The sequence below is a fragment of the Trematosphaeria pertusa genome (genome assembly GCF_010094035.1).
Source record: "Trematosphaeria pertusa strain CBS 122368 unplaced genomic scaffold BU26scaffold_6, whole genome shotgun sequence".
NCBI classification, from domain to species: Eukaryota; Fungi; Ascomycota; class Dothideomycetes; order Pleosporales; family Trematosphaeriaceae; genus Trematosphaeria; species Trematosphaeria pertusa.
The window spans coordinates 1099410-1117055 of NW_022987217.1; the positions used below are offsets into that span (position 1 = coordinate 1099410).

The following is a 17646-nucleotide window of genomic DNA, read 5'->3' on the forward strand; positions in this document are numbered from 1 at the left end:
GACAATCTGGCAAACATGGCAAGTAAAATAGAACGCAGTCTATGAGACTAAATTCTGTTTTGACCTTGGAAAAGCCCATCCTGGAGTCCTTCAGGCCACTATCGCAAGGCCAATCATTCCCTTGATGCCCCCGCCTACTGGCCTTCCCTATACTCGTAGCCTACCACACTATAGCCAACTGAGTCTCTAGTGCGCAGAAACACCATCTATCCCCACAAAGATTACCTGGACAGCCGCAAAGCTGCTTCCATCAGTACGGCGGTTACTTTCTTATCTTACGGGATACTCACACCGCAGTTACAGTGAACACATCGATTCTCCTCGCATCGGTAAACACACCCAGACACACCGAAATCAGCACGTTGAACGCCGCCATCGCACCCAGCCGTGCCTTGAGCGATCTCAGCGATATGAGCACCAAGATCGACGCAATGGGCAAGAGCGATGCCAAAATCGACGTTATCCAGAACGTGACTTTGAGCACCGTCGAATCGTAGTACACGCGCCTTCCAAGATGACGGTCCGCTTTCTTCAGGCGCCCGAGACCGCACTTAAAGAGGTGAATCGCATTTTCGGCGACGAGACGGGAGAAGATGTCCTGCTTCATACGAGGCTTTATGCCGACTAGATCTGGTGGGTGGTTGTCTAGCTCTTCCGGATTACCCCATGTGACGGAGTCCTCGCCATCCATATCAGCAGGGCCCATGTCGTCGCTCCAGAGGAAGAGCTGGATATCGTGGAGATCGAAGCGGTCCGGGGGTGTCATCTTGTGGAGAAGGGAATGCTGGATCAACGCCTTATCTTTTAAGGCGAGCACTGTCAGCAAGCTCCTCCGTCAAATGGACACGTGACTGGGAGCTCACTGTACTGCTTCAGCTTCTTCCTCATCTTCTCAATCAGGTCCAGCTGCCTCCTTCCCTCGTTCAAAGGCGCCTCTAGCAGGCACTGAAAGTCCGTCGCGAATTCTGAGCGCTTTCCCTTCTTATCCTTTTTGTCTCTCTCCTCCTGCTCCTGCAGCGCTTTCTCCAGTATGCACAGCTCGGCTTGCAGATAGAGCAGGTTCCTTGCATTCAGCGCGTCGAACCTGCGGAATATTCCGGTTTCGGGCTTCACTGCGATACGCTCAGCCAGTCGAGGATATCCGATGGGGAAGTTCTTCCATGCTTCGCGGAAGGGGCTGGTGGCAGCCGTCCCTTCAAGAGCTTTTTCGAGCATCGTCGGTGGGGTTGGCTTGTGCGACATAGGCGGCGCGGAAGAACTGTCGACGGAATTGGGCGTGCTGCTGTTCTTTAAGTGCTCATCTTTGGGCAGCGCGTTCATGCTGTGCCCCTCATGATGGGATTTGTGTTATGTTACACTACATTCTTGTTCAGTATCAGGTTGCGGGATGTGCACTTTGGCGCACGGGTATATTTAGGGTTCGGTGGTGGTACAGTAATCGTGACTTCGTCCTACCTCCCTCGCTTGGGTACTTCCACAGCCATGTACCCTCCCCTGTGCGCGCGTCAATTCCTGTAGTATTAGCTCTCAGGAGTCTCCTCAGGGTCAGAGCGAACCGCAGCATAGCGCGTAATTTCTAATTCCCGGTATTTCACATAAGGAAAACGCGCCCGGAGGGTCACATATCGGCCTTGCCATCTACCATCCCGGAGTGCTCCAAGGGCTAATAGGCGCCAACTTCCAGGTCGTGCTAATAATATTTTCAGGAGCAAAAGGTGAACACCTAGTGCTTTCTGGAAGTTTCGCCCATATATATCCGGTAACAAATATACACCAAAAGTCAAGTTTGCTGACCTGCTCGATGACACGGAGCTGTCCCGCTCCTCACTTTCCGAGAAGTTCGAAGGTGCGCTGAGAACTTTGTGGGTTCAAGTTTGCATCCACTAGCCTGGAAGTCTTCAAGGTGCACTGGAGAGGACGAAATATCCGCGTGTAAGTATATTTTCCTTCATTGACCTATCATAAAAATACTTTTCGCCTCTACCCTAATCCGTCACCTCCAGTCACCAAGGAATTCTGATCCCACGGCTTATCAGCACGCAAGGGAAACCTATAACGCAGATTGAGGCTACGAAGAGACAATTCTATATGACCGTGGCATTGTTGGCTTTACCTACCAAACTATACGGGAGTCACCACCTTTTCGTACTGCCTATTCCGCATCCTGAAAGCGCGTTGACGTCCTGCGGGCGCCAATACTAACCCAGATCCTCCGCTCGCTCTACGCATACCGTTCATATCCACTCATCTGATGAGAAGCACTCCACCATTTGCACCCCCAACCCCCCTACGGCGACTCGATCTCCACCGTTTCGGTGTACCGATCAGCTCCCCTCGCTCCACAATTCACACAATGCTTCAGCGAGGTCCTATCCGGATAGTGGCGGAAGCACGCATTGCAGAACCACCCCGTCTCACTCCCTGTATTCTGAGTGGAATCTTCCGAACTTATGTCGCTCGTCCCAATTGGCACCACGTCCTTGCATTCCTGGCATTTATTTCCATGCTGGGGCCAAGTTGGGTGGTTGTCGTGCTGGCATACGGTTCCCGAATAGCGAGACTCCGCCTCGTAGTAGTGGCACTGGCAGCAGACCCAGCCGGGAATAAGTGCCCGAGCTTGCTTGCGTTCCTTGGATTTCTTTTTCCGGTCAGATATCTTGCGACTGATCTTGTCCTTGAATTTGCTGATCTTCGATTGCTCGCCTCGTTGGCCCTGACGAAGTTGGGTGGGAATTTGAGCACTTTTCGAAGTCATGATGGTATTGCCGCTCGCGTGCTAGTTGCTGAGACATTCTTCTTCGTGCTTTTATATTATGAACTTTCCCCTTGCTTGCTATACTGGCAATCATGCCTCCACAACGTGGGTCACGGTGCACGTCAGTTTGTGTCGTCACGGAGGAACTAGGCATGAGCAAGAAAACATCAGACGGCCCCGTGGAAGCAGCATAGAGGCTGGTGGGCGCTTTAGAATGAACCTCGCAGTGAGTAGCAAAGTAGTGATGCTAAGAGCAGTAGGTGAGGGACCATCGCATGTGAGGACTGGAGCAGATGACAGCGCTTCCCTATGATCGCCCCAAGCCGGAAAGAGTTACGATAAGTGTTCACAGTCAATTGTTTTCCCTCCCGATAAAAGCATATTACAGTTTGAACTCGCAAAGCTTTGCGTGAATACATGGGCCACGTGACGCTGGCTTTCTATACCGGTTGGCAAGCGATACGTGTGCTATGTACTGATCGTGGGATTCTAATATCCAAAGTACAGCATACTGATTATAAGTTTTCTTATTAGATAGAGTTTGTACTTGTGTATTCTGAGGCTTACCGCAAGCGATAATCCTTCCAATGAAGAGAGACCAGCGGCAATGATAATCCGGGAGCTTTCTCTATCCTGATAAGCGTCAGCATAGCTACCCAAGAGAAACTCAACCATGTATAGCACTCTGAAGCACTTTAGGAAGACCTTTCCATACTCGCTCGCCCTCAAAAGTAAACGGTGTTCACATGGCTTGATCCGCATGGCATAGCTCCGCTTCATTCAATCTCCTGCCGAGCATAACCTTTAAGTGAATGCGGGTCAGATGCTGCATCTCGACCTAGGCAGCATTCTACCACGTCTGAAGCAGCAGTTGGCCGAGGCCCTCCGGGAGGCTCGATACGTATGGAAACTGGACTGAGCGTAGAGGGCTGAAGCACACCAAGAGGGCGCATACGTATGAAAATTAGACTGAGCGTAGTGGATTGAAGCACACCAGGAGGTCGGATACGTACGTACCTTCTAATTATGCTGCAGGAGGAATATTCAAAAGGTGCAGCATTTCGCTCTACGTTTTCTTCTCCCATCCTGCCGCGAGGAGGCTCTGCGCCTTTATGTAGTGCCGCCTGGATAGGTCTTGTCGGGGGACGACCAAAATGCAAGAGACGTAACACCGGGTTCCTTGGTATGGCGAGAGCAGATAGCCTGTACAGAATGGTGCTCCGGAGAAATACGAGCCCCCAAACCCGAAGATGTCGGCGCCGAAGGGCAAGCAATGTGACACGGAATAGACGAGGAAGAATACCATAAAAGAGAGAAGGTTGAAAGGATATAGGCGACAGATTAAAGGTCTAGGATTCGCAAGGCATGCGTTCGGGCAGGATTGGTTCCGGAGGGAGTGCCTCCTTTCCCGCCTCTTCACCTCGCAGATCTCAACATGATCGTGAAGCAACCTTTCTTAAAGTCGGATTAAATAATATAACGCACAAGCAAGAGAAGCGCAGCGCAGATACGGACATTGGCGAGTTATGAGGGTGAGTGAGGAAGAACCCGACATGTCTTCAGGTACCTAACCGACGTTCACACGCTAACCCCAATCCAGTCTAGCGCATTTCCCTCCAAATTCCCAACCTCAAGAACACCTCCCCAAAACACCACACCCTCAAACATCCAATCACACCAAACTCCCCGCTCTCTGCCCATGTCCCTCCCTCGCACCCGCCCGCCGCGCTACAAACCGCCACACTAGCCTCTCACTCTTGGCGATTCACCCAGCGTTTCAAATGCCCAGCCCAAACCCCTGCCCGTTAGATCTGTGGAGCTGAGACACAAGCGTGCGTCTCAGAACGGGCGGCTTCGCACTGCGTCGCGCTTGGAATTGCCCTGCACCACACTGTACGGAGCATAGACCGCGGCATTTAGAACGGCGGAGGAGGGTCAAACGGGTTCGGTTGCAGAGGGCTTGCGATGGCGAGATGAGAAGATGGGCAGCGTTTGGAGTAGGTGGTACTAGATGCAGTGGATGTGGCCTTGGGTTTTGCTTCCCTTCTCTTCGTTAGCTGTGCTCGCCTTCCTTTCTATCGTCTTATAGTTGTCTTATCTTCTCTAGTCGGACCCGGCGTCGATTATCGTTTATCGTTATTGCCTAGAAAGGAAGAAGGAAAAGGAAAAGAACAATGGACCCCCCGCACTCCTACAAGAATCTCGCGTCTCAGTCTCACTCGCACCACGATGACGACAACGACTCATCGACCGAGGTAGAATCGCTCGTCGGGCTAGAAAAGCACTGGGTGACCGACGGCTTCAAGAGCCGGACGCGGAGGCGGTCGAAGCGCAGCACGTGCGTAGCGATTCTCAAGGCGTCGCGCTGGTTCCTCGTGATAGGGCTACAGGTCGTCATCGTCGCGCTGCTGGCGCGAGATCAGGGCCTACTATCGAGCTTGAGATTAGGAAGTGGGAGGCGGACGACGAGCGCGCAGGACGTCGGGGGCGATGTGACGGGCTGGGGGCCGCACAGTATGATAATTTGCTTTACTTGCTCTGCCATAGCGGAAAAGGAAGAAACCGGGTTGGGTGGCTAACACACGTGCGCAGTCCCGACGCAAATCACGACGTTCAAGATAAACCAAACCTTCGCGCCGTACAACACATCCGACTTCTTCAAGCCGGAAACGCTGCGGGCCTGGAACGAGCTGATGCCGGTGGGCATGGGCTTCCAGCAGATCCCCGACCCGTCGCAGTACCACGACCTGCCGACGCCCATCGTGTGGCCGGGCGCGACCGTCTTCACCACGTCGATGACGCACCAGCTGCACTGCCTGTTCGCGGTGGTGGAGGTCTATAGCGGGCTGAAGGCCAACCATCCGCTGCCCGAGGACCACCACTGGCACATGATACACTGCTTTGATTATATGCGGCAGGCGATTATGTGTAGTGCGGATATGAGTCTGGAGGGGCTGGAGACGACGTTCCCGGATCATAATGGGGGGAGTGATGGGTGGGATAGTAAGCATGTTTGTAAGGATTATGGGGAGGTGAGGAAGTGGTTGGAGGGGGTGAGGGCGTATGATGATCAGGAGATATTTTAAGGGTGTGGATAGAGGAGACGAGGTGGAGCGAGGGAGGAGGAGGTGTATATAGGCGAGGCTTTGTCCTATTTCTTCTTGTATATCGAAGCGCGAATTCATTTCCTCAACAAAAATGTCGCGTTCCATCGTGCTGCTTCGACTGTGATAACTGTCAGGCATGCTGTTTCCAGTACTTCCGCTCGCTGGATCGTATCGCCCTTGTTGAACATTCTGTAGTACCATTTCTCCTTCGGCATTGGAGTCCCTGCCGCGTACGGGCTCGGCCTCGATGGTGGGAGCTGGCGAAACTGCGGCGGAATGCAGCCGTCCCAGGCGTGGTGGAAGAGCGAGCGGCAGGCAGGAGGCGTAATATTGCGCTTGGGGCCTGATTCCGCGGTAGCTTATTGGCTCAGTCTATTATAGCCACTGTTGCGCGTACGGCTGCGAAGTGGCGGTAAGTTTTGGAAGTCCCGCTACCGCTTGACGCACAAGTCACTTCGGATGACCCATTTCTCGCCCTGCAAAACCTCACGTCCTTCGTGCAGCATGCACTCAGCACCATGACGATGAAGCAGTGCAAGTCCGGCTTCGAGGCCCACAACGAACGGCTCAGGAGGAGGCTCCTTGCTCTTCTTTTTCAAGGGCACTGGCTCGGGATAAAAGACGGTTTCGCCTCCCATGCATCCTGTTGCGGGAGATGTAAGGTAGAGTAGAAGAGTCCAGGTTGTTCGAGCAGGTATGGGCGGTGACCCTGGGAGCGTCACGTAGTTGGAATCGTCATCTGCACTAGGTCAGCGTCGGAATGCACAAGATGGCATCGCTCTGTCAACAAGCCACAGGATTACGGAATGGGGCACATACAATGCTGGTCAAAGAACTGGCCTTTCGAATAGCGGTAGATGCGAATGTTCGGGTTGAGGCCAACCTGGGCGATGTCAGTGGCAGCATGGGAGGAAGCCGCGAGGGGGTCATTACCACTTCGCCACCCCAAAGCTGCTTCCGCTGTGCATCATCCAGACCAAGGCCGTCATAATCGACGTTCCCCAAAACCAGGTTCTTTAGAACAGTGCCGCTCCAAAGCCTTTCCGCAAAGACGGGGTCATCTATCTGGAAACGATCATTGACACGGACGGCCTCGCCCCTCTTGGGCTTGCCGGGAGTCGTAGTGAGCGAAAGCGAGGACAGGAACGAGACGTAGTTCTTGCAGAGGGTGGCTGTCCAGAAGTTGGGGATCGTAACAATCTGGCCAGGCAGCAGCTCTTGGAGCGAGAGATCTGACTCCGGTATGAGTGGAGCAAAAGCCGGCCAATTCGGCGTCTGCTTCACAGCACTGTGACTCGACGCGGGTGGCTTGGCCGATGAATCATTCTTCCCTTTCTTCTTGGGCGCCATCGCAATGGGGGTGCTCGTTCAGGTCTCCGACTCAACAATGACTCCGACCGAACGCCAGGTAACTCTGCGTACCGCCACTTCCGGTATTGAGAGAGAACAGAGTTGACAGCGGAGAACCAGCGGTAGTGAATGAGAATGGCCCAACTGGTAGAGAACCAGAGTTGGGGCTTTCCAAGGTTTCCTTCTCGTCCAGGCTGCGCTCTTCTGACCTCTGCTCCTCTGACCACTCACCAGCGCATCTAATCAAAGAGCATGGAGGTGTTACCGCCAATCGCTTCCGGGCTCGGAATGATGCCGTCTCTTGATGGCTCCTCCGAGATGTTCGATGGAGCAGGTGGGTCGCTGACGGGCCTCGCGAATGGCAGCGACGGCCAAGCCACTGCACGTGCGCGGGACACAGACCGGCAACCGCCGCCAGCTTCTTCCCAACGCCGACCGACCGCGACACCAGCCGACGACTGGCTGCAGGCTTTCTTCGACGACAACGACGCCGACGACGACTCCTCGCTCGCAGAAGCCATACACCCGCTCACCTTCTCTCTGTACGGCCTTGAGCATCCTGGTAGGCCTCTCGCACGCTTGCGCGCCCGTCGTTGCGGGCGCGGAGCGGCTGACGGCGGTCTGGGCTAACGCACCCCCAGAGTACACCCTCAACATCTCCCCGTGCTGCGACCATGGCGACGGCAGCATGCTCGTAGCCCCCGGCGAGCAGTCGCATTTGCTCACTGGACATGCCGCCGCCTCTCACGATGCCCCCCTCTACCCGTCCGCGACCGCACCTTCCCCCAGCGCAGACATGGAAGCTGCGACCGCCGATGCGCCCAGCGCGCCTGCCGACCCCATGGCTCCCACAGTCCCCGACCTCCCGGGCGCCTTCGTCCCAGACATTCCCAATGCACCGTTCGATCCGATGAGCACAGCGGGCCTCGAGGGGCAGCCCGCAATGGCCGCCGCCATGCCGAGCCTCGACGCCCCCATCTCCCTCCCCACCGACATGCAGTCTTTGGCTGCCGACTATACCATGGGAATACCCATGAACGGCTACACGCCTCATGCGCCTGCGCAACAGAGGCTAAGTGCCTTCGCGCGCCTGCGCTTCGACGACGGATCGTACTACATGCACACCTACCAGATCATCCTCGGCCGGAACGTCCAACTCGCCCACAAGGACATGCGCCGCCTTGCCAAGGTCGAACAATTGAGGGCTAAGGGCGAGCCGGAACGCGCGCAGGCCCTGCTCCATGGCAAGAAGCGCAAAAGAACCCATGGAGGCCCTCGCAGTGTAATCAGCGAGGCGGGAGGCATTGTAAATGCGCCCGTTTCTATGATGCCCATGGAGTACCAGCAGCGTCGTCAGAGCATCGCCTCGCACTCGGTCAGCTCCGGCCACGGCGAATCTGGCCAGGAGGTGGAACATGCCCCGCAGGAGATGCTCATGCAAGCCTTCCCCGAGGCCCCCGATCAGCTCGATGCAACAGTAACAGAGGACCCGAATGACTGCCCGCTAGTGCCCATTCATCCACAGCATATCACGCACCGGACTGGCGTCAGGGGTCCGAAGGGCATCAGCCGGCAGCATGCAAAGATCTTTTACGACTTTGAGACCGGCCATTTCTGCCTAGCTGTGCTCGGATCTAATGGACTGTACCATGAGGATCAGTTCCTGCCCAGAGGCGCCTGCGTTGAATTGAGCCATGGCGATACCATCACCATCGGCATGGTGGAGATGGCCTTCTTCCTGCCAGATATAGCTCTCACCGAGGAGCAGCGTAACCACCAAGAATCAGGTTCCCATTCTCGGCCGATGAGCTTTAGCTTTGAAAATGGTCAGGGGGAGCTGGAGAGCGACGACGGAATAGACGATGATTCCGTGAGCGAGGATATGAGCAGTATCAACCCGCGCCATGTATATCACTATCCGGTGGGCAGTGACCTTGAATCCGACGAGGACGCGATTGGTGAAGAAGACGAAGAAATGGTAAGTAGAAGTGACTCTGTATCACTCTTCCTGGAGCCCTTCAGCGGAAGGTGTTCAGACGGAGATGTGCTGCATCATTGAACGCGCATATGCTAATTATTTGTTAGGAGGACGAGGAACAGTACAGCCCGGAGCCCCGACCGACGCCGAACTTGAAATTGAAACTCAAGAATAAGCATGCGCCGCCGCCTCTCAAGCCCAAGAGGGGCTACAAGAGGAAGGCGATACGGGAGCCATCTCCAGAGGAACCTCCGCCGAAGAAGGCAAAGCCGCCCAAGGATAAAGGCAAATCTGTCAAGATTCCGACAAAGATGCCCGCCAAAGCGCCGGCCAAGGAGCCAGCAAAAGCTCCGCCCGAAAAGGCGGCGAAAGACTCCACGCCTAAGGATGAGACGGCTAAAGCTGCAGTCAAATCAGAGAGCCCAGTTGCCATGCGTAAACCAGAGCCGAAGGTCGAAGGCGAAGAAGGGGAGGTGGAGGGGATCATCACCGCCGAAGTCGCTCGACAGCACGGTCTTCCTGACTCACTCATTGGAACACCTCTCATCAAGCGGAAAGGCCCCGGTCGACCTCCTAAAGATGGCGTTATGTCGAAACGCCAGAGGTCCCAGCTCATCAAGCAAGCGAAAGAGATCGAGAAGGCTAGAGCAGCTGGCATCGACCCAGCGGATCTGCCCACTCCCACCGTCAAGCCCAAGATTGCGCGCCGCAAAGAGTCTAATGCTGGGGAAGACGACGATATCCGGGAGACAACCGAGAAGGGTGATGGTGTCGGCAGCACGAGCGACAAGAAACAGGCGAAGCCGAACAAGCCTCCACGAACCCCGTCGCCTGAAATGAGAATTGAGGACTATACAGAGGAGCAGTTACAGCGTCCTACTGCTAACTACGTCGTCTTGATTCATGAGGCAATATCGTCATCGCCCACGGGGCAAATGAACCTGCAGCAAATTTACAATTACATCGAGCGGAACTATCCCTGGTACAAGTTCAAGACGACGACGAGCGGATGGCAGTCCAGTGTTCGGCACAACCTTGGCCAGCACGACGCGTTTGTTAAGGGTGACAAAGAAGGCAAGGGATACATGTGGAGAATCAACCCCAGCGTGTCCATCGAAAAAGAACGCCGGAAGCGGCAGGTCAGCCCACCACAGGTGAATCAGGCGCAGCGGCAAGGATATTATCCGCCTCCGAATGCGTATCCGCCACCATACGGGCAGCCGGGATACTATCCTCCTCCCCAAGGCGTCCCACCGAATGTTACGCCGCGGCCTCCCCCTAGCGTCCAGCCTGTTCAGCCACGCCTTCCTCCCAGCTTGGCCCGCAATGCCGAATCTGCATCGCAAGACAAACCTTCGTATACCTCACCATGGGCAGGTGGAAATGTGGCCGGTCAACCAGCAAACCAGAATCCACTGCGCCCTTACCCTCCGCCCACCTCTCAAACATCACCAGCAGGCTTGGCTGCCCCACCAAGCGGACAGTATGGTGTCCTCTACCCGACGACTGCCCCTCCAACTTCTGCTGGTGACTATACATCCGCAGCTGCGTACGGCGGCCATTATGCAACATCAGGACCAAGCCCATATTCCACCCCAGGTCGCCCATACACACCCTATCCACCGTCAGGAACCCCCTCGACTGTTCCTCCAGCGCCCTCCGCAACAGCACCGGGTTCTCAGACACCGCAGACTTCTGCTTCTCAACCACAACCCCCCCAAAACGAATTGGGCATTCCTCACCCGTCGGGACGCTATCCACTGTCCACCAACCCGGACCTCATCCGCCAACTCGAAGCCTTCCGAACAGTCTATCTCCAGACCCGCATAGAGCCTGGGGAGGATAAGAAGGTTGACAATGCGATCCGGGCGTATGTGACGCCCGAACTTGCGATGAATCTGACGCCACAGGAGCAGAATCTTCTGAACTCGATTAAAAGCATTCCCATGCTCGAACAGCTCCGGGGTGGAAGTCAGCCCATCAAGCAAGAGGAAGGTGCTCGGGCAAGCGAAGCAACGGTGCACGTCAACGGAGAGAACAAGGACGCTGCTCCGACGGCGGCAGCGAGTACTGCTGCTGCTATTGCAGCCGACGCCGCGGCTCCTTCATCCAACGAACCGCAAAAGTTCACGCCGAATATGACCGGCCCCCCACCCTCCGCCACGACTCCGACTCCGACTCCAATATCCGCGGCCGTCCCCGCGCCCATGCGTGTGCAGACGCAGAGGCCGAGCGTCGAGCCCCTGACGCCGGTTCCTGGATCCCCAGCTATTCAGAACGGAACACCTATGAAGCGGCCTGCGCCTGAGGCAGGTGTTGCTGGGACGGAGGACACGGTGGGCGGTGCCCAGCTAGAAGTCGCAAAATCTGAAGCGGAGGCCGTGTCGCAGGTCGGGTCAACATAATGCATCCCGGCGACTACAACATCCACGACATTTGGGCCTACAAAAAGTTCTCCCCTTCCCTACGGATTTGGTATCCGTTATCCTAACATGCCTCATACTGCTTTGGCTTAGCTCGGTGCGGTCCTCCAGCCGGCACACGATTTCTGTTCTACGCGACGCATCATCTTTCTGGCGTTTATATGGTGGAATTTTAGGACTTAGGTTACGGGCGATTATAGATACCCGGCGCTCTCGAGATGCGGGCGGACAGCAAAAGTTTCATGGTATATGTCTCAGCTATGGATTAATGAATGGACTTTGGGAATGCAGGGGCTGGCTGCGCTGGGTTGGGTTGGGTTGGCGTGGTACCTCCTCTGAATGAATACGTACATGCAATAGAGCTTGGTTTCAGTCTCTGATGTGTAGTCCTTGAGAAGTGTATAGTGGAGCGTGGAGGCCTTCAGTCTCTTTCACAAGGGCCCCGCGTGATCTGCGGATGTGACGGTGGTCTTTCACTCCCACTAAGTCCCGTATGCTCGTGCACTGTGCCAAATGTGCGCTTTGAGGAGATCTGAAATTGCAAGGTATATCCGCACGCGCTCTCCACTCTTGCTATAGAGAAAGCGGGTAGAAAACGTCTAAGGTCGCAATTATGCCGTAGAAAAGACACACAGAAAGAAGTCCCGCGCCGTATAACAGGGCTGCCAAATCGCCCGGTACGCCGTCCAATCTCATTCGCTCATATGCCCGCCTTACCCGCCTATTATCGCCTCATCCTTGCGCATGCGCCGTCTTCGCCTACATAGCCATCTCAGCCTGCAGCTTCCGCAGCTCCTCCTCCTCATCGTCCTCCTCGGCCCGCACCGGCGTCTTGCCCTTGACTTCTGCCTGCGGTGCTTGTGGTAGCCGGCCGACCTTATCGCCGACGGGGACGTTGCCGGTATTCAGCATCTGCTCGTCGAGTTGTTCTTGCTGCAGCTCTGCGAGCTCCTCGTCCAGCTCGTCTTCGTCGATGCCGCCAGTGGTGACGCCAGATGTTATAGCTTCGCTGATTTCTTCGCCGATCGCGTGCTGCTCGCGGAGGTCTTCCCTGTTGGGTGGATGGGGTTAGCGGATGTAGATGCTGAGAGATGCGGGAGGGTGTCCGAGGGATATCAGGGGGGACGTACATTACATTGTCGACCTTGTCGATTGTGAGACCGGCGTGGATCTGCTTCATGGCCGTGCCAGCGTTCTTCATCGCATCCAGCGTCTCCTTATTAATATTCGCCGTCTCGATGCTATAAATCTCCTTCTCGAGCGTCATGATCTGGGAGCTCGTCTGCTCGAGGGAATGCTCAAACTGTTTCTTCCGCCTCAGTGCCGCCTTTGCCGCTATGCGATCCCGCCATCAGCACTCTCTTTCCGTAAGCAGCGATAACAAGGGCAAATGCTCACCGCTTTTGTTCGACGATACGAATTTTCGGGCCAGTGTGTCTTGCTCGTCCATCTGGTTCTGCAGGTGCTTTTCCCGCTTGTTCAGCATCTCGAGCTGCCCGCGGAGCTGCAGTATCGCCTTCTTCGGAGCTTCCTTTTTGGCGGCGCCGCCGCCGAACCAGCCTAGCCCCCAGGCGGACATCTTGCTGGCGGTTCACGAGTATGAGCGGCTTTGGATAGGGGCTTGAGGGACTCAGGAGGGGTGTTGTCGGCTCCGACTGCGCGGGGTGGGGTGTGCTGCTATGGCGGGGTGCGGCGACGGGTTCGAGGCGGGGGTGGTGGATCTGGAGCTGGCGATGCCTGAATGCAGCTTGGTGTCAGGGAACTAGTAGCTCAGGAGGGTCTGCGGCGGTTGGTTGCTCGGTGGATATAAGGTTGAAGGTTGCCTGGCAGCAAGTGCAAGGCGCGAGTCGGGCGCCAGTATGATGTCGTTGCGCTAGCCCGGACATGGGCACGTGCGTCTCTTGGCGTCGGGGAAACGAATGCCCGATGCAGGTGGTTGACCTTGTGAACATCATGTCTGGTCCGGTGCCTTCGAGTCTGGTACTGCTGAGCGAGCTGGAGGAATGCGCGCCTGGGGGAAAGGTCCGATTTTTAGGATGGTATGGTCTGCGCTTTCGATACAACCAGCTCCTGCTAATTCACCGCCCAGCGTCGAGGAATATGTCGTCAAGACCGCGACGCTCCGCCTGAAGCACGATTTCCCTCGCTTCAGTCCGCCGAAAATCGCGAATGTAAACGTTGAGCAAGTGCTTGAGTCGATCAAGCGAGCGGAAGTCGATGTCGGGACGTGGATCAATGTGATTGGCTACGTCGAGCGGCGGGAGGAAAAGGGCATCTTCGTCCAGGCGGTCACCATCTGGGATGCCGGGAACGTAAATTTGGACGCGTATCAGCAGGCGGTGCAGAGGAGGAAGGAGGTCGGATGAGACGGGGACCTCATGAGAACACAATCAAGAGAAACATTGCAAGGCTCGATCAGTCGCCGCAGAAGGGGCTATTGACGAAGTACTGTACGAGGATGCGGCTGCTTCGTTGCTACGTCCGAGCCTCCTCCAAAGCAGGACGATGGCATGGAGCCGTCATTCCTCTACGAAGACCTGGCACGGAGATTGAGGAATACGAGGCCATGAGCCCGGGACAGAGAGCTAGATCCCAGCGCTTCACCTCCACATACTCCCACTCTTTCCTATTTCTCAGATTTCGCGCCCTGTTACCTTCACCCTTGCTAGCGCGCATATTTTACAGCTCACTATTGACCTAGCTAGCACCTACCTTAACGTGGTGGGACCAGATATCCAGAGGCTTCACTTGGGCGACGTGGACACCAGCTGTACAAGATCGATCCTTCACCAGATCTATCTCAACGCGAGAACAGAGATACTCCTTCGTCTGCCATAAGCGCCACATAGACTACGTCGAGCATGCAAGGGATGATCAGGCAAGGAACCTGGGTCGAGAAATATTTCAAGGAGGCATTTAAATACGGACACGCTCAGCTTCACGACGGACTCTAGGTTCCGCGGTGCCATCGAGATAGGTAAGAGGTCCTGCTAGCCATCGACAGAATAAAGCGGTAGGTGCGAAAGGCCTGTTGGGTGGCTTCATGGGCGTTTGTGAGCTAGGCCGCTCTCTGGCCCTGGGCTTGAAGGACTCCAATTTCTATGACGCAGAGTTCCGCATGAAGTTTCCGTCGGCACTTGAGCATCTTCTCAAGACATTAGGGTCTATAGAATGAAAGTGTTGGGAGACGTGGGTGCAATACGAAAGCATGGTCGTGATCTGTCGAGCACTATCCAGGGGTGTGCGGCGCGTATAGTAGTGCTACGTATGTCAGCCCGCATTCCAACTGTCTTCGTTTCGTATCTACGAGCGTTTTTCCGAGCCCTCCAGAAGGCAATGGTCTAAAGTGTTGACTCTTCGTCTGAGCCGTTGGCCGACGTGTACCGCCTCGTCTATGTCTCCGACGAGTAGGAACGTATCTGACTGAGAGGCAATGCTGTCTCGGTCAGATACGTTCTGCTGGCTTCGATGCTTGCTGTCGTGGCCCAGCCCGTCGGTACTTCGCCAAGCAGTGCGCACTAGCAACGCACGCCTATTCGCGACGACGTTCGCGTGCGCCTTTCAGGAGTCGGGCCCCGGGTGATGAGAGGAAATAGCGCGAGGTTTTGGCTCGGAAATCAGGCGGATTAGCTGGCACCGTGGGTTGACGGGATGCAACCGAGCCAAGCATTGAAGCGCTGCAGGCTGCGATCCCACGACGCCTCCTTCGCAGACTATCGTGTCAGTGCAAAGCTCGTACGTCATTAAATGAGGCTCTCCCGCCTGCAAGTCGGGCAGCCCGTCCCTGGTATGAACGGTGAGATGGAACCCGATCTGATCTCTCACCGGTCGCTTACCTAACCAGGTACAGCCAATCAACCGTCGGTACCTTTCATGGCTCCTGCCCAACTGTTCTCCTTTTCGCCTCACATCAACACCAAACATTCCGTCGCGAATCACATAAAATCACTCGCGCCCCGACTTTTTCAGCTCGCATCCAAGCCCCAATCCTGCTCTTCTACGTGGCTCCTATGAACACTTCACCCGCTTGCCGAGTTCTCCGGTCAGTACTTAATACAGGGCGGCGCCCGCTGTTGAGGCAGGAGAGTAGTTCGCATTTTTCCTGACCGCCTGCACTTCGCCGCAGAAGTGTATATTTCCTTATCGACTCGCCATGATAGCCTGGAGGACGGGGCGAAATCGGTAAGCGTTGCAGATGTTGAGGGTGTTGGGACCGACTTCGCTCGCCGCATGAAGCAGGAACACGCCTGCCAGGCCCACAGGCAGCAGCAGGATGAGGTACCGTGGGGGCGAAGAGGCACAGGTAAGCCCTCATCCGCAAACTTTGAACTTCGCTCAGGATGCTGCAGCCTTCGAATTTAGAGTTAAGCTAGTCCCAGGGCGTACCGGTCTTCAAGAGGTGACAGCCCTCGGTACAGGGCTTGAAAGAGCAAGGGGTTGTCTGCACGATAAGCAGCCCGAGGCTCCTCAGCTTACACTGGATCTGCCGTCCGTCTACCACCCGGCGTCGGGTACTCCAACCTCCAACATGGTGACCAGATGGAATGTCTGATACACCCCTCATCAAGGCTGGCATGTGCTCTTCGGAAAGCCTCCAAAGTAGCACTACCATTGGCCTATCTTCGAATCGTCGCATTACTCTTGCATCATGACGAGTAGCCGGAATCAACAGTTGAAGGAAATCTGTACCAGGGCTTCTCTCGCTAGCCGAGCTTCATTGGCCTAGGAGGGACGTGGCCATCGGACGATTATCACCAAATGGGCAATATTTGAGGATGGAAACCGGTATTTCATTCGGCATACGAACGTATGTTGAACTCTGAAAAGACGGAGGGAAGATATCCAATGTCCGACCAATCCGAACGCCACCTTGACGCCTGCTTCGTACACTCCGAAACCCCTAAGACAGAACAACGACGACAAGCTAACGTATGGTGGGAAGGAAAGTCTTCCCTCGCGTTTTGTCTTGACATGACATTTTGCCTCCCGTATGGCTGGGAATGAATCCAAATGTTGATTAGGCGAACGTATTTCGGCGGGTCGAAAATGATGAGAACAAGACGCAAAACGCTGGAGAAGTCGCTGAAAAACGTATATTGGGAAGTCGAGAGTCAACCGCTCCTTCGTTTCCTCTGGTTTACCGGGACGGGCTGGTTGACGAAGACGTGCGATTCATCCGCTACCCGCGATTGCTTTTCTTCGTACTCTTGCGACGAAAGCTTGAGATCTTCGATTTGCGCCTGCGGACGTCAGCGAGTGAACAACAGCTTTGTTGCTTCGCGAGGCTACCTTTGTTAACGGAGGCCCGGAAGTCGTGACAAGGAAACCGTCGCGGCCCTGATGATCTAGTCAGCCTTGCTGCAACAACGTTGATCTCATGGTTGATATTCGCATGCCCTACCTGATGGGTATACGGCCTGACAATTGCGTCCGGCCCACAGTAATAATGTATTTCGTTTTGTATCACCGCTCTCGAGATGCCATAACCGGGGACGAAGTACGAATTGGGGCCAGCCATTGCGAAAAAGAAAGGGAAGAGCGGCAAACGACACGTTCGATGAAGTTGATCTCGATCAAGTCTGGGCTCCGATTATTTACTGGAGTCTAAATCGGCGAAGGCCCGACCTTATACCCGACCAGAGAAGCGTTAAGCTTCTCCTTCTGGTCCACCGGAAAAAGGTGATATCTGCATCAGCAATGAGCGAGGTGCTGCAGGACGTTGGTTGGGCATCGCTCTTTGCCGCGTCGGTTGGGCGAGGCGAGCGAAGTGAGGCGGCATCAGTGCAGCGGGTCGGGCTGCGACACCTGACACAAGGGCCATGCGCTACGGCGCCCTGAGTTCGGCCCTGGCATTCCTTTTCCTCTCCAGGCAATCCCATGTCTCGCCTTCTTTTTCGAAATTAACTCCGAGGAGCGATTACAGCCTTATACGGATCGCCGTGGTTGTGCGCTCAACGCAACCACCGCCAACGCAGCAGCCACGTCTTCGTTAGCAGCAAAGGTCGCATGGGAAGGAGGAAAGAACCGGTATAA

The 17646-nt window shown here is 55.4% G+C and overlaps 8 protein-coding genes across 8 annotated transcripts; 3 read left to right on the forward strand and 5 right to left on the reverse strand.

Annotated features, from left to right (window-relative positions):
- Positions 1 to 286: 286 nt before the first annotated feature.
- On the reverse strand, positions 287 to 1215 carry BU26DRAFT_425191 (uncharacterized protein; the record flags this gene model as incomplete). The annotated part of the gene is made up of 2 exons (XM_033823611.1): positions 287 to 801; positions 864 to 1215. The coding sequence occupies 2 exons, from the start codon at positions 1213 to 1215 to the stop codon at positions 287 to 289; spliced, it is 867 nt and encodes a 288-aa protein (XP_033684975.1).
- Positions 1216 to 2287: 1072 nt separating this feature from the next.
- BU26DRAFT_563861 (uncharacterized protein) lies at positions 2288 to 2755 on the reverse strand (the record flags this gene model as incomplete). Its single annotated transcript, XM_033833220.1, has 1 exon — positions 2288 to 2755. The coding sequence occupies one exon, from the start codon at positions 2753 to 2755 to the stop codon at positions 2288 to 2290; it is 468 nt and encodes a 155-aa protein (XP_033684976.1).
- A 2675-nt stretch (positions 2756 to 5430) lies between these two features.
- Positions 5431 to 5860, forward strand: BU26DRAFT_518456 (uncharacterized protein). Its single transcript, XM_033828816.1, has one exon. It carries the CDS (start codon positions 5461 to 5463, stop codon positions 5839 to 5841), a length of 381 nt encoding a protein of 126 aa, XP_033684977.1. The 5' UTR covers positions 5431 to 5460; the 3' UTR covers positions 5842 to 5860.
- Positions 5861 to 5872: 12 nt separating this feature from the next.
- On the reverse strand, positions 5873 to 7537 carry BU26DRAFT_482765 (uncharacterized protein). Its single transcript, XM_033825781.1, has 3 exons — positions 6796 to 7537; positions 6682 to 6745; positions 5873 to 6601 (listed from the first exon to the last, which is right to left on the reverse strand). The coding sequence occupies exons 1-3, from the start codon at positions 7210 to 7212 to the stop codon at positions 6294 to 6296; spliced, it is 789 nt and encodes a 262-aa protein (XP_033684978.1). The 5' UTR covers positions 7213 to 7537; the 3' UTR covers positions 5873 to 6293.
- BU26DRAFT_604250 (uncharacterized protein) lies at positions 7465 to 11986 on the forward strand (the record flags this gene model as incomplete). Its single annotated transcript, XM_033835508.1, has 3 exons — positions 7465 to 7774; positions 7854 to 9190; positions 9298 to 11986. The coding sequence occupies 3 exons, from the start codon at positions 7465 to 7467 to the stop codon at positions 11593 to 11595; spliced, it is 3945 nt and encodes a 1314-aa protein (XP_033684979.1). The 3' UTR covers positions 11596 to 11986.
- A 107-nt stretch (positions 11987 to 12093) lies between these two features.
- Positions 12094 to 13575, reverse strand: BU26DRAFT_518458 (Snf7-domain-containing protein). Its single transcript, XM_033828817.1, has 3 exons — positions 13012 to 13575; positions 12744 to 12948; positions 12094 to 12664 (listed from the first exon to the last, which is right to left on the reverse strand). The coding sequence occupies exons 1-3, from the start codon at positions 13190 to 13192 to the stop codon at positions 12373 to 12375; spliced, it is 678 nt and encodes a 225-aa protein (XP_033684980.1). The 5' UTR covers positions 13193 to 13575; the 3' UTR covers positions 12094 to 12372.
- On the forward strand, positions 13567 to 14005 carry BU26DRAFT_604252 (uncharacterized protein; the record flags this gene model as incomplete). Its single annotated transcript, XM_033835509.1, has 2 exons — positions 13567 to 13652; positions 13703 to 14005. The coding sequence occupies 2 exons, from the start codon at positions 13567 to 13569 to the stop codon at positions 13977 to 13979; spliced, it is 363 nt and encodes a 120-aa protein (XP_033684981.1). The 3' UTR covers positions 13980 to 14005.
- Positions 14006 to 16714: 2709 nt separating this feature from the next.
- Positions 16715 to 17141, reverse strand: BU26DRAFT_518461 (uncharacterized protein). The gene is made up of 3 exons (XM_033828818.1): positions 17015 to 17141; positions 16903 to 16950; positions 16715 to 16853 (listed from the first exon to the last, which is right to left on the reverse strand). The coding sequence occupies exons 1-3, from the start codon at positions 17129 to 17131 to the stop codon at positions 16725 to 16727; spliced, it is 294 nt and encodes a 97-aa protein (XP_033684982.1). The 5' UTR covers positions 17132 to 17141; the 3' UTR covers positions 16715 to 16724.
- Between the last annotated feature and the right edge of the window lie 505 nt (positions 17142 to 17646).